Here is a 13,685-nt window from a genome sequence, read left to right on the forward strand (position 1 = left end):
TCAACAGATTTAAACTCCAGGTAATTCGCTCTAATCGTAATTGTAGGAAATATGACTTCTGCAATAGAGTAGTAAATGTCTGGAACACTCTACCTGATCCTGTTATTAGTCTCTCTGATCCCCAAACCTTTTACCTTAAACTGTGTAACGTGGACCTTTCATGTTTCTTAAGAGGTCCTTAAAGGGGGCGTGCATAAGCGCACCAGCGTGCCTACCGTCCCTGTCCTACTGTCCCCAATTATATGTACTCATTTTATGTGTTTATGGCTGTATTTTGCCTATTTATATCCTTTTTTTTGGTGCCAATTTTTTTCATGTGTCCATCTCTATGTCTGTACAGTTACTTGTTTCCTTGTTCTTGCTGACAAACAAACAAACAAAAAACTAGGGACGCAGTGGCTTAGTGGGTAAGACGCTGAGCTTGTCGATCAAAAGGTCGGCAGTTCAGCGGTTCGAATCCCTAGTGCCGCATAACCGGGTGAGCTCCCGTTACTTGTCCCAGTTTTTGCCAAACTAACAGTTCGAAAGCACATAAAAATGCAAGTAGAAAAATAGGGACCACCTTTGGTGGGAAGGTAACAGTGTTCTGTGCGCCTTTGGCGTAGAGTCATGCCGGCCACATGACCATGGAGACGTCTTCGCACAGTGCTGGCTCTTTGGCTTTGAATCGGAGATGAGCACCGCCCCCTAAAGTCGGGAACGACTAGGACGTATGTGCGAGGGGAACTTTTACTTTTAAATAAATAAACTACTCCCATTCCCAAATAATTTATTCCCAAATAATTCCTCCAGCTTCAATGAGATTTCATTTCCTTGGCCAGTCGCGCCTCCTGCTTGATCTGCAACAGTTGTGGGGTTCCCCCCCCCTTCTTTCCACTGCCCTTTAAAATAGCAATTCTCATGGATGAATTAACATTTCACCGCGTTGTTATTTTTAAAAAGGATTGACGGAAAGGTCAGGATTAGAAAGGATTTCGGAGGCTTCTGTGGCGAAAAAAAAAAAATCCCGCTTTTATGCAGTTTTATTTAGAGGCCGTTTAGGATCTGGGTGCCAACTGAGGCCCGCAATAATATCCCCCCTGCACAACGGACACAAAATTAGAAGGGCGTTAATGACCCTTTAATCCACAGAGTCACTGCAAGGAAATTATGACGCCGCTTGGAGAGTTGCTTTTAAAAGTGGGGTTATTTGTTAAATCCGAGTATTTGTTCTTCACGACCTGGCAGGGTTTGTTCTCACCGGAAAATCTGAGGCGAAAAGATATTCCTGAAACTTTTATTTACTTATGATATTTTTACCTCATCTATTACTTTTTTTTATAAGTAACTCAAAGGCAGAGATTATAATTCCTCCTATTTTTGCTCCCACAACAACCCTGTGAGGTGGGTTGGGCTGGGCTAAGAGAGAAAGTGCCCAGAAGTCACTCAGTCTGCTTTCAGTCCTAAGGTGGGACTAGAACTCACTCTCTCCTGGTGATCGGCCAAAGACACCCTAGGGTAGAACTAGAACTCACCATTTCCTGGTGATTGGACCAAAGTCACCCAGCTGCTCAGTCGGCTTTCATGCCTTAGACAGAACTAGAACTCATTGTCTCCTAGGGATTGGCCCAAAATCACATAGTCAGCTTTCTTGCCTAAGGCAGGACTAGAACTTACCGTCTCCTGGTGATTGGCCCAAAGTCTGCCAACTGGCTTTCATGCTTAAAATGGGACTAGAACTCACTATTGGCCCAAAGTCACCAGACGGCTTTCATGCCTAAGGCAGGACTAGAACTCACAGATTCCTGGCAATTGGCCCAAAGTCACCCAGCTGGCTTTCATGCCTAAGGTGGGACTCGAACTCACCTTCTCCTGGTTTCCAGGCCAGCGCCTTTACCACTACACCAAATGGGCTCTTTTAAATAGAAGACGCTACGCAAAGAAAATTGCATGCATTTTACCAGTAAGCGATGGCGTCCATACTGTGGATGAGGTCCACAAAGCATCAAGGCAAACCCCACACATTACCGGCCCAAGTTCCAATTCTACCCTGGGCAGTTAACTAATGAGCTGAACATGGATTTTACCTGTCATGTAGCATTTTATATCATGGGCGTTACTGATCGGATTGTTGTTTTTGAACATGTAGAGGTTGAAGGGCATGATGTTACTGTGGCTGAGACGTTTCCAAATGCTGTGGTTTGGGCTGGTCCACCGTCCGGCGAGGACGTCATAGTCTCTCTTCCCCATGTGGATGAGTTTGGTGAGGGGATCATACAGACCCCCGTGGTAACCAATGATAATCTGGAAGTTTGGGTTGGTATCCATGTAGATCTCTCCGTAAGCCGTGTAAAGAATCTGCTTGATCATGAGGCCTGTTCCACTGAAGACAGCCAAGGGGGTCCCAATGTTGTCACAAGCGATGTAGAATTCATCTCCACTGCTCACCTCCATGGCAAAGAGATGACCCTGAAGGTCGTAGTAGAGAGAGGTTATCTCTGAGCTGGAGTGGTTGTACAGATGGGTGACCTTGGTGGGGTTGGTGAGGTCCGCGTAGAAGAACTGCAGATGATGACCGTGGGTGGTTTTGCTGGAGACTCTCCTTCCAAGCCCATCATAATGATACTTCACGCTCCATTTGTTGGCTTTGTTGTAGGCCTTGATGAGAAGTCCTGCGGAGTTGTACTCAAAAATGTCATTCCCCCTTTGCCTCAAGAAACCATCTTCGTCCATCCTATACTGCACGTCGCCCAGTCTCGTAATCCGGTCCCTGAGGTCGTACCTCAGTGGCGTCAGACGGGCGCTGTTGCCGGGACTCAACAAATGGAGATTCCCATTGAGGTCGTAACTGTATCTCCAGAGCGGTTTCTCGTTGATGGACACCGTCTGCAATTGGCCGTCGGCGTCATATTCATATGAGTACCTTGTGGTATTGGCATAAGGGCCCACCTTCAATTCTTTTTTCACCACTCTCCCCATGTTGTCGTACTGAACAGTCATCCAGTACATGAGAGACCTGAATATTTCGTACTGAACTTCCTTCATCCGACCGTACGCGTCAAAATGTTTTGTGTGGGTCATGACCGCCGTGGTGATGATCTGATTGATGTCGTAATAAATAACCCCGAATTTGCCAAATTGCTCGGTTTTGCCCGACACGTCGTCGTAACGGTAGAGGTCAATAGGCAACGGGGTTTCGTTGATCACGGCTTGCATGCTGGTCACCCGGAAGCTGTTGTCGTAGTTGTAATCGAAACGGGCGTTCACCATGCCTTCTTCCGTGAAACGGAAAATCTGGCGATCAATGAGGGGCCCGATCTGGCGGTACCTGATTGTACAGGTGAACCCTTCGTTCTGTAGGTTGATGGTCTTCAACATGCCTGCGGTCTCATCGTAGCTGAAGCTGATTTTGGTGGTGTCATAAAGCATTTCTGCCAGTTTGGACAGCTTGCCGTATTTATAGATGACTCGTCTTCCGGTCCCCAGGTAATAGGTGTGAAGGAGTTGCCATTCCTCATTGAAGTCTTCGACCACCGTGGCATTGCCTTCTGGAGGCCTGTAGATATTCCTGTAGTAGCCAATTGATCGAAGTGTCTCCAGGGTCTGCCGAGCTACGTTGGGCATCGTTACGGATGACAAGCGATCGTTCTTATCGAATTCAAAAATATACTGCCGCTGACTGTGAAGAAGCAGGACCATGGACTGTAATCAGAAGAGAAAAATAAGTTATAACAAGAACATTTTGTCATCGTTATTAATTATGGCTAAGTTTTGAAGTGAGATACAGAAAGTGGATTGTTTATGCTGTGACCAATGTTGTCCAAAGTTACTTAAAACTTCTTAAGTTTGAAAAGATGCTAGAACTGCGGAAGAGATGTCACGTTAAAAGAATGACAGGGAGTACATACAGGTAGTCCACGACTTACGACCGCAGTCGAGCCCAAAATTTGGGTTGCTGAGCGAGACAGTTGTTAAATGAGTTTTGACCAATTTTACGATCTTTCTTGCCACAGTTGCTCAGTGGATCACCGCAGTTAGTGATCACCGCAGCTTCAGTTGGCTAAAACTTTAGAGACCCCTCTTCCCTACGGCGCTCACCTTCTCTAAATACGTGTAGGTCCAAGATTTGCCGTCCGCAAACATTCTGGATGTAATTCTGCCTGCTTGGTCGTATTCCATTCTTTCGGACATAGTACCCCTTTGGATCCCGGCTATATGACCCCCGGAGGAATAGGTGACGTTCACACCATTCAGTCGACTGCTAGGAGACCAGAGCGTAGGCCGCCCCGCCTGGTCGTAGAGAATGCGCAGAGTGAATTTCCGGTGGTCGTCGTAAATCTTCTCAGTTCGTGTCACGCGGTCGAAGTCAAGGGATAACAAATTTCGGTTATGAACCTGCGGGAAGAAGAATTAGGACAACAACCGAAAGCTTTAGTAAGATGGGAATAATTAATTACCGGACAGAACAATCTCTTTGGTTTCCCCATGAGGCAAATAGGGCAAAGAGGGTTTTTGCGTATTTACAAAAAACTCTTAGATGAGATCCTAAAGGTGCTTTTTTCAAGACACAGTTGGACTTTTTGGTTTTTCTTTGAAGAGGTTTCGCTTCACACCTGAGAAGCTTCTTCAGCTCTGACTGGATGGTGGGGAAAGGAAGGATTTATACTCCTTGCACAGTGGTGAGATGCTGCCGGTTTAACAACCGGTTCAGTGAGTGCGTGTGCTTAAGGCGCTTGCGCACAGCGCTGAAAATGGAGCATTTAGAAGCTCAGCTGCTCACCTTCCAAGTCAGCAACAGTAAGTAGAACAGCGAGGGGGGTGGGGTAAGTTGAGATGAGCGACAAAGCAGGAAATAAAGGACAGGATAGAGCAGGGCCCGGTGGGTGGGGCCAACTGATTGTCAAAGCTACCGGTTCGCCCGAACCGGCCTGAACTGACTGAATACCACCTCTGCTGATGTCACGGCATGCCTCACTCCCATTATCCGTGAGGAAAATCAAACTATGAGGTGTAAGAGGAAGTGAATCAGCCTATAGAGTCATCCAGGTCATGGTTTGTCCCAAAGGTGCTTCTTCAAGAAGCAACTGGACTTCCTTGTTTTTCTTTGAAGATGTTTCCCTTCTCAGCCAAGGAGCTTCTTCTTCAGCTCTGATTGGATGGTGGGGGAACTGAAGGATTTATCCTCCTTGCAGACAGCTGGTCATTTGTATCCTTTGTAGAGAGTCGTTGAGGCCACTTGGAGGTTTATCTGTGTCCTCGGGGTCACCTGAGTGGTGCAAATGGGTGTGGAGCCTTCTTGGCTGCAGGATGATTTTCTGCCCTGTGTCCTTTCATTGTTGAGGTGACCTTACTATTCAGGAGACCCTGAGGTCAATCTCCGAGTGGCCTCAGTGACTCTCTAAAAAGGATGCAAATGACCAGCTGTCTGCAAGGAGTATCAATCCTTCCATTCCCCACCATCCAGTCAGAGCTGAAGAAGCTCCTCGGATGAGAAGTGAAACATCTTCAAGGAAAAACCAGGAAGTCCAGTTGCCTCTTGAAAAAAAAAAAAGCACTTTGGGCAAAACCACGACCTGAATGATTGAGACTCTCCACAGACACTCTAGTAGGAGATGCAAGAAAAAGAAGGAAGGAAAGATTTGAAAATTCATACGCTGGGATCCGGCGAAGTATTTTAAGCTGTTGTTGTGTCTTGCCCGCTCTCACCGCAGCCGGGGTCTTCTTATCTGCTTCCGAATGCTGAAGAATGTCCTAGTATGCCTCCCGGCCCCAGCCCTGGCTCCATGCCCAGACAGGCTGAAGAGGAAGAAATACCTCCAGCCCCCAGCTCTGGCTCCATGCCCAGGCAAACGGAGCAACTAGACCCCTCCCCCTCCTCCACAGCATATGAGCCTGAGGAAGGTCTATTACCAACAGCTGCCGACTGGAGTGATCCTCGCATCAGAAGACTTGATAGGCGGAGGCAACAGAAGGAAGGGAGGGGCAGGCCTGGATAAGTGCTGAGTCATGGAGCCACACCCCATGGCCTATATAAAGGATCTGCTTTCTGGCAGTCTCTGAGTCAGGCAAAGTCTAAACATATCTTGCTGAAGTCACTTTCTGGTCTCCTGCCTGCCCTGAGGACTTTGCTAGGACTTTGGCAGAGCTGCAGAGGCACGCCTGATTCGGATTTCCCTGACCCGGCCATCAGCGGAGGAGTGGGACACGACAGCTGTTCATAATAATATCTCGGTTCTTTCACATTTAACGGTTTTATCAGTTTATGTTGTAACGTAGAAAAAAACAGGAAAAATAAGGAGGGAAGGGAAAAGTCAGGAAAAGAAGGAGAAAAAGAAAAAAAAATTCTGGTGCAGTAGAATAAGGCATTCACATCGTACCTCAACTTTTTTATTTTGACATAATAGTTTAAACCCGTGACGGTGAATCTATGGCACGCTTGCTGTAGGTGGAACGCAGCTCCTTCTTCTGTGGGCACGTGAGCCATCGCCCCAGTTCAGCTCTGTCGTGCATGTGTGGGTGGCTCCCCCCGGCCAGTTGGTTGTCGGGTCTCTCCTGTGCGTGCACGAGGGGCAGGGCGCGTGCTGTGGGGCCGCAGGGGCCGTGCAGGGGGGGCATTGCATTTTGGGGGTTCGGACCCGTGCTTTGGGCACTCAGTCCAGAAAAGGTTAGCCATCATTGGTTTAAACCAGTGATGGCTAACCTTTTTGCCATCGCGTGCCGGGGTGTGTGTGCGTCGCGTGCACATGTGCCCACACCCATAATTCTATGCGCCCCGCCCCCACGGATCCGTGCGTGACTCCCCTCCCCACTCCTGTCACGCGATGGCTCAATAGGCCCATTTTTCTCTCTCACCTGGCTCCAGAGCCTCTCTATGAATCTGGGGAGGGCAAAAATTGCCTTTCCTACCCCCCTGGAGGCCCTCCGGAGGCCAGAAACGGCCTGTTTACCAACTTGCGGTTGGACAGGAAGTGACATTTTTTGCTGTCCCCAGCCTCCAGAGACTCCTAGAGAGGCTCTGGAGCCAGGTGAGAGAGAAAAACGGGCCCGCTGGAGGCAGGAAACAGCCTGTTTCCCTACTTCTAGTAAGCCCAGAAGGCCCAAAAATCAGCTGGCCGGTGCACGCATGCATGCCGGAGCTGAGCTGACCTTCATCATCACGGGTTTCTATAGCAACAAATTTATCAAATCGATAAAACCCAAAATCTATGTTCCATTTTCTCCCACCACCACTCTGGCTGTAATTTTAAACATTTGTCCCTTTCCATCTCGGTGACCAGAAGAATTTCCATTCCCATCACCAGTTCTGACCGGGAACGGCTTACTCACCCTCAGCCTGCGTCCGAACACGGTGATCTGGCCTCTGGATTGTTCTTTCCGTTGCCGCCATTCGACCAGGTTGAGACCGTTGTCGATGGGCAGAGTCACGTTTCTCTTCCCCACTGTGGGATTCACGGTGCCCGCCAGGAGATGCGGTTCCGTCTGGAGAGCCACCTCCATGCCGTTAGCCAACATCAGGCGGAGAGAACCGTCTGCCCCGATGTAGTAGCTGTTGCGCACTTGATCTACACAAGGGGGGAAACCCCCCCACACACAACAACATTAGATAGGTAGCCGACCCTCCGCAGCTCACGTTAGTTATGCAAAGGAAACATGAAGCAAGGCGGGTCAGAAAATCTGAGTGCTTTAATTATCGGGATTCGGAGTGGCTCACCGCTAAAGGAGAATATTTGTAGCTCAGGGCTGAAGTGAGGGGTCCTCGGTGCTCTCTGAGCTTGCTGGTTTTCTTGCAGACGTTTCATGACCCTAACTAGGTAACATCATCAGTGCTAAAAGAGAGTGGGGTTGGTGGAAGAGGAGGAGGAGGAAGAAGAGGAAAAGGAGGAGAAGAGGAGGAGCAGGTGGAGGAGGAGGATTACGGGTCCTTGGTGCTCTCTGAGCTTCCTTGTTTTCTTGCAGATGTTTCATGACCCTAACTAGGTAACATCATCAGTGCTAAAAGAGAGTGGGGTTGGTGGAAGAGGAGGAGGAGGAAGAGGAGGAAGAGGAAGAAGGCTGTGGGTCCTTGGTGCTCTTTGAACTTGGTTATTTTTTGCAGACATTTCATGACCAAACTAGGTAACACCATCAATGCTAAAAGAGAATGGGGTTTGGTGGAAGAGGAGGAGGAGGAGGAGGGGGACGCAATTGTGTGATCCTTGATGCTCTCTGAGCTTGTTTTCTTGCAAACGTTTCGTTACCAAACTAGATAACATCATCAGTGCTAAAAGAGAGTGGGGTTGGTGGAAGAGGAGGAGGAGGAGGAGGACTGTGGGGTCCTTGGTGCTCCCTTGAGCTTGCTTGCTTTCTTGCAGGCGTTTCATTCCTCTAATTAGGTAACATCATCAGTGCTAGCATTACCACATCATCCTGAGCACTGATGTTGTTACCTAGTTGGGTAATGAACCGTCTGCAAGAAAACAAGCAAGCTCAGAGTGTACCAAGGACCCCCTCAGTGGTTAACCAGTTCAACAGTGTGCTGGCTTTCAAATCTTTCACTAAAGAAAAGATTGGTTCTGACTTTTCCCCCCGCAAATAACTTCCTTTAATGAGCTGCACATCCAGGTGCTAACTGGGAAAGGCCACTTTATTGGCTCCAATTTTCACCTGTTAAAATTTCATCCAAATGTTTCATTTGTAAAAACGGCACACGCCGATCGCTCAGATCGAGTCCATTACCGGTAATCCTCGATTTACGGCCACAACTGTGCCCAAAATTTCCGGGGCTGAGCGAGACCGCTGTTAAGTGAGTCTTGCCCTGTTTTTACGACCTGTCTTGCCCCCGTTGTTAAGGGAATCGCTGCAGCTCTTACTTTAGTAACCAGGCTGTTAAGTGAATCTGGCTTTCCCGTTGACTTTGCTTGTCAGAAGGCCGCAAAAGGGCATCATGTGACCCTGGGACACTGCAACTGTCGGGGGTACATGCCAGTTGCCGAGTGTCTTGAATTTTGATCGCAATTTTGAGGATGCTGCGATGCTCACAAGTCTGAAAAACAGTCGTAACTCACTCAGTGCTATTGTAGCTTTGGTCACTAAACTAATGGTTGTAAGTTCAGGACTCCCTATATCCACTATCTGAATGATCACCTCTGGCCCTGATGATTTCCCAGAAGCAGCTCGGAGCAATTGAATATTGAGATGCTGGATCAGGAGACAATTATTACAGACTTTTACTTATCTCTGGTCGTTTAAATCGTGGCCTATTCAATTAACTCCCCAAAGAGTCCTAAAAGTGCTTTCTGTTGCTTAATTAGACTCCTGAGGTGGAGCCGAATTTTCTTTCCAGCATTAATCTGGCATTTTAATTTTTCTAAAACGGCTGAATCAGTTAGAGATGGTCTTATTTTTTTTGGGTACAGAAGATATTGTAGTCTTTTCCAGCGGATACCCTTAAATCCTACACACCTGGCAGGCGCTAAAATAGGATATTCTTACATATTGCCATTAAGGTTGTCAGAGTGCGTACAGTGTGACTATGTAAGACAACCCAGGAGCAAATACAGTAAACAGAGGTTTAAATAGTGGTTTTATCTACAAAGAATATATACATACACATACTTCAGTCAGACCTCAAACAAACAGCAATCAGCAATTACAGCATGGAAGCACACTCGGAGAAATACCCCCCAACAGGGCCTCTTCTTATTACAGGCCCTTAAAGTGATATCAGCCAAAAAAAACCCTTGCTGACTCATTCCCAGCATTACAACATCGTAGCAGCTGGTCATCTCTTAAATCATTACTCTGACAAATGTTATTTTGCTTAATCTTCTATCATTTATTTTATTCATTTATTTTTACTGCAACTTTATTATGGTTATAAATTACTCAAGGTGGCAAACGCTCACAATGCTTCCTCCTCCTCTTATTTTCCTCACAACAGCAATTCTGTGAAGTGGGTTGTGATGAGGGAGGGAGCGACTGGCCCAAAGTCACCCAGCTGGCTTTCATGCCTAAGGCGGGACTAGAACTCACTCTCTCCTGGTATTTGGCCCAAAATACCACTCACTCAGCTGGCTTTGATGTCTAAGAAAGGACTAGAACTTACTCTTCTCCAGTAATTAGTACAAAATCACCCAGCTGGTTTTCATAGCCCAAAGTCACCCAGCTGCCTTTCATGCCTAAGGAAGGACTAGAACTCAATCTTTTATTTATTTATTTATTGATCACATTTGTATACCGCCCTATCTCCCGAGGGACTCAGGGCGGTTAACAGGCATATAAAAAGGACATATAAATACAGATTAAAACACAAATAAAAAACTTATTCTAACCAGCCTGATTACCAAAACCAATTAAAATCAATATAAAATTTAAAATTTCAAAAATTTAAAAATCTAAAAAACCTAGTCCAGTCCTGCGCACCTAAATAAGTGTGTTTTAAGCTCACGACGGAAGGTTCTAAGGTCCGAGAGTTGGCGAAGTCCTGGGGGGAGCTCGTTCCAGAGGGCGGGAGCCCCCACAGAGAAGGCCCTTCCCCTGGGCGTCGCCAGACGGCACTGCCTAGCTGACGGCACCCTGAGGAGTCCCTCTCTGTGAGAGCGCACGGGTCGGTGAGAGGTATTCGGTAGCAGAAGGCGGTCCCAGAATAGCCCGGCCCTATGCCATGGAGCGCTTTAAAGGTGGTCACCAACACCTTGAAGCGCACCCGAAGGCCACAGGTAGCCAGTGCAGTCTGCGCAGGATAGGTGTCACCCGGGAGCCACGAGGGCTCCTTCTATCACCCGCAGCCGCATTCTGGACTAACTGCAGTCTCCGGATGCCCTTCAAGGGGAGCCCCATGTAGAGAGCATTGCAGTAATCCAGGCGAGACGTCACGAGGGCGTGAGTGACCGTGCATAGGGCATCCCGGTCCAGAAAGGGGCGCAACTGGCGTACCAGGCGAACCTGGTAAAAAGCTCTCCTGGAGACGGCCGCCAAATGATCTTCAAAGGACAGCCGTTCATCCAGGAGGACGCCCAAGTTACGCACCCTCTCCGTCGGGGCCAATGACTCGCCCCCAACAGTCAGCCGCGGTTGCAGCTGACTGTACCGGGATGCCGGCATCCACAGCCACTCTGTCTTGGAGGGATTGATCTCTCCTGGCAATCTCTCCTGGTAATCAGTCCAAAATCACTCAGCTGGCTTTCATGCCTAAGGAAGGACTTGAAAACTCTTCCCTGGTAGTTAGTCCAAAATCACCCAGCTGGTTTTCATAGCCCGAAGTCACCCAGCTGGCTTTCATGCCTAAGGAAGGACTACAACTCACTCTCTCCTGGTAACTGGCTCAAAATCACCTAGCCGTTTTGCATGCCCAAGATGGGACTAGAACTCATGTCTCCTGGTGGTGAGCCCAAAGTCCTTACTTTTCAGAAACTTCATACAATGATTAGATTTAACAAACCCAGAAATAACGTTCACTGTTAGGGTCTTTTATTAATAACTTCCATTCAAGAGGGACTTTATGCATCTTTTTCGCTAAGGCAGGGGTCCCCAATCCCCAGGCCTGGGATCACTCCTCTGCCGTGAGCCATTTGGAATTGGGTCACGGAAGCGGCAGGCGAGCACACGCGTGCACATCCCCACTTCCGCGAGCAGCGGGCGAGTGTGTGTGCTCCATTTGCACGAGCGGCAGGCACACGCGCCTGCCGCTCGTGCAAACGGAGCTGCGTGCGCTCACATTTGCTGGCCGCTCGTGCAAAACCATCCTTTGTCGTCCCTCTCCTTCCGCCAAGTCTGCCAAATCGGAAATTTTGGGGAACTCTGCTCTGAGGCTGTCATATCCCAGTTCAATTAAGCAAAACTTAAAAGATCTCACAGGCAAAAGCTGTCAAAATAGGTTGGGTTTACCTTGCAGGAGGGTATAGTAGGCTCCCGATGCCGAGAGGTTGGTGGTGATGGTTACATCGTCCTTGCTGGAGGTCTCAATCTGGACGTGGACAGAGCTGTCCGTATCGCTCCGGAAAGTGGTGACTTGACCGGTTGGGAAAGTGATGTTAGTGAGGTGCCCAAAGCTGTCGTATCTGGGAAAGAAAGAGACGTACGAACACGAATGAAAGAGCGAGAAAGGAGAGATAAACTGAGGGGAATCTCCTAGGCCTGTGATGGCAAACCTATGGCGGCACGCATGCCAGAGGTGGCACACAGAGCCCTCTCTGTGGGCACGAGCTCTGTGGCCAGCTGCTCTTCTGGTTTCCAGCATTGGCCAGATGGTTTTTGTGGGTGGCGGAGCACCGGAAAACGGCCTGGAAAATGGCCAAAAACCAGGCTGTTTTTCGGGCCATTTCTGGACCTTTTTCTGTCTGTTTTCAGGGGCGTTTTCTGGAGCACCGGAAAACGGCCTGGAAAATGGCCAAAAAACCAGGCTGTTTTTCGGGGCCATTTCTGGACCCTTTTCTGGCTGTTTTCAGGGCCGTTTTCTGGAACACTGGAAAACAGCCTGGAAAATGGCCAAAAAACCACCCTGGTTTTTGGGCCATTTCTGGACCTTTTTTGGGCCATTTCTGAGCCTTTTTCTGTCTGTTTTCAGGGCTGTTTTCTGGAGCACCGGAAAACGGCCTGGAAAATGGCCAAAAACCAGGCATGCGCAAGACAGCCAGCTGGTCTTTGGGTTTCCAGTGCATGTGCATTCTGGTTTGGGTACTCCAGTGTTCCTAGGTCAAAGCACCAGATTTTCGGTCAAGGAAGCAGGACATCTCACCGGTTTAAAAATGAGTTCACTCTTGTTATGAAGTGTTACGACATTTCTAGCGTGTAGGCTTCTGGCGTGGGGGACTTGTGCAATTTAAAGGGTGACATTTCACCTGTGCTGTTTTGTGCCCGTGGCTTCCCTTTGGCGGAGAAAGTTGCACAGCGAGAGATTAATATTCCTTTTAACTGCTGTTTTTAATTAGATGCAGAATGAGGTGTAAAATGTTCCTGCTCAAACAGAAACTTCTTTACAATTGAAAAGGCAGCATAGAATGAAATCCGAATGGGGGGTGGGGGCTGTAGACATTCCTCTCGATCACTTAGGAAACTAATCTTCCTTCCTTCTCCTCTTTCTACCTTTCCTTTCCTTTTCTCCCTCCCCTTTCCTTTCCTTTCCTTTCCTTTCCTTTCCTTTCCTTTCCTTTCCTTTCCTTTCATCTCCTTTCCTTGCCTCCTCTTCCCTTCCTCCTTTCCTTTCCTTTCCTTTCCTTTCCTCCCTCCCCTTTCCTTTCCTTTCCTATCCTTTCCTTTCCTATCCTTTCCTTTCCTTTCCTTTCCTTTCCTTTCCTTTCCTTTCCTTTCCCCATTCCCTTTTTCCTTTCCTTTTTCCTTTCCCTTCCTTTCCACCTCTTCCCTTCCTCCTTTCCTTTCCTTTCCTCTCCTCTCCTCTCCCCTTCAAATCTGGGAAGTTGAACTCCACACATCTTATACCTGAATAATACTGCTCTAAAGTTTCAGATCTTGCTACCCAGGAAGATCATTCTAGATCAGGGGTCTGCAAACTTGGCTCTTTTAAGACTTGTGGACTTCAACTCCCAGAGTTCCTCAGCCAGCAAAGCATGTTATCATTTCTCGGATGGTCAAACAGAAGCTTCCGATTCAGACAAAATCCAGAAGAAAATATCAGCAAAACCACCGTGAAATGAAATCATTCGACTGAGGGACGCCGCAAACCGTCATTAAATACAGCCCGGTGGCTGAGTGCTTAAAACTGCAGTTGT

General features: G+C 48.1%; 1 protein-coding gene across 1 annotated transcript in view; it reads right to left on the bottom strand.

Annotated features, from left to right (window-relative positions):
- Positions 1 to 13,685, bottom strand: part of TENM4 (teneurin transmembrane protein 4) — a 750,531-nt gene that overhangs the window by 17,076 nt on the left and 719,770 nt on the right. The window contains exons 27-30 of the mRNA XM_058185522.1: positions 11,845 to 12,017; positions 7,306 to 7,541; positions 4,078 to 4,374; positions 2,067 to 3,681 (exon numbers count right to left, since the gene is read on the bottom strand). Coding sequence (XP_058041505.1) covers positions 2,067 to 3,681; positions 4,078 to 4,374; positions 7,306 to 7,541; positions 11,845 to 12,017 — 2,321 coding nt within the window. The remainder of the gene's footprint in view (positions 1 to 2,066; positions 3,682 to 4,077; positions 4,375 to 7,305; positions 7,542 to 11,844; positions 12,018 to 13,685) is intronic.

The sequence above is a fragment of the Ahaetulla prasina genome, chromosome 5 (genome assembly GCF_028640845.1).
Source record: "Ahaetulla prasina isolate Xishuangbanna chromosome 5, ASM2864084v1, whole genome shotgun sequence".
In the NCBI taxonomy this organism is placed as follows: Eukaryota; Metazoa; Chordata; class Lepidosauria; order Squamata; family Colubridae; genus Ahaetulla; species Ahaetulla prasina.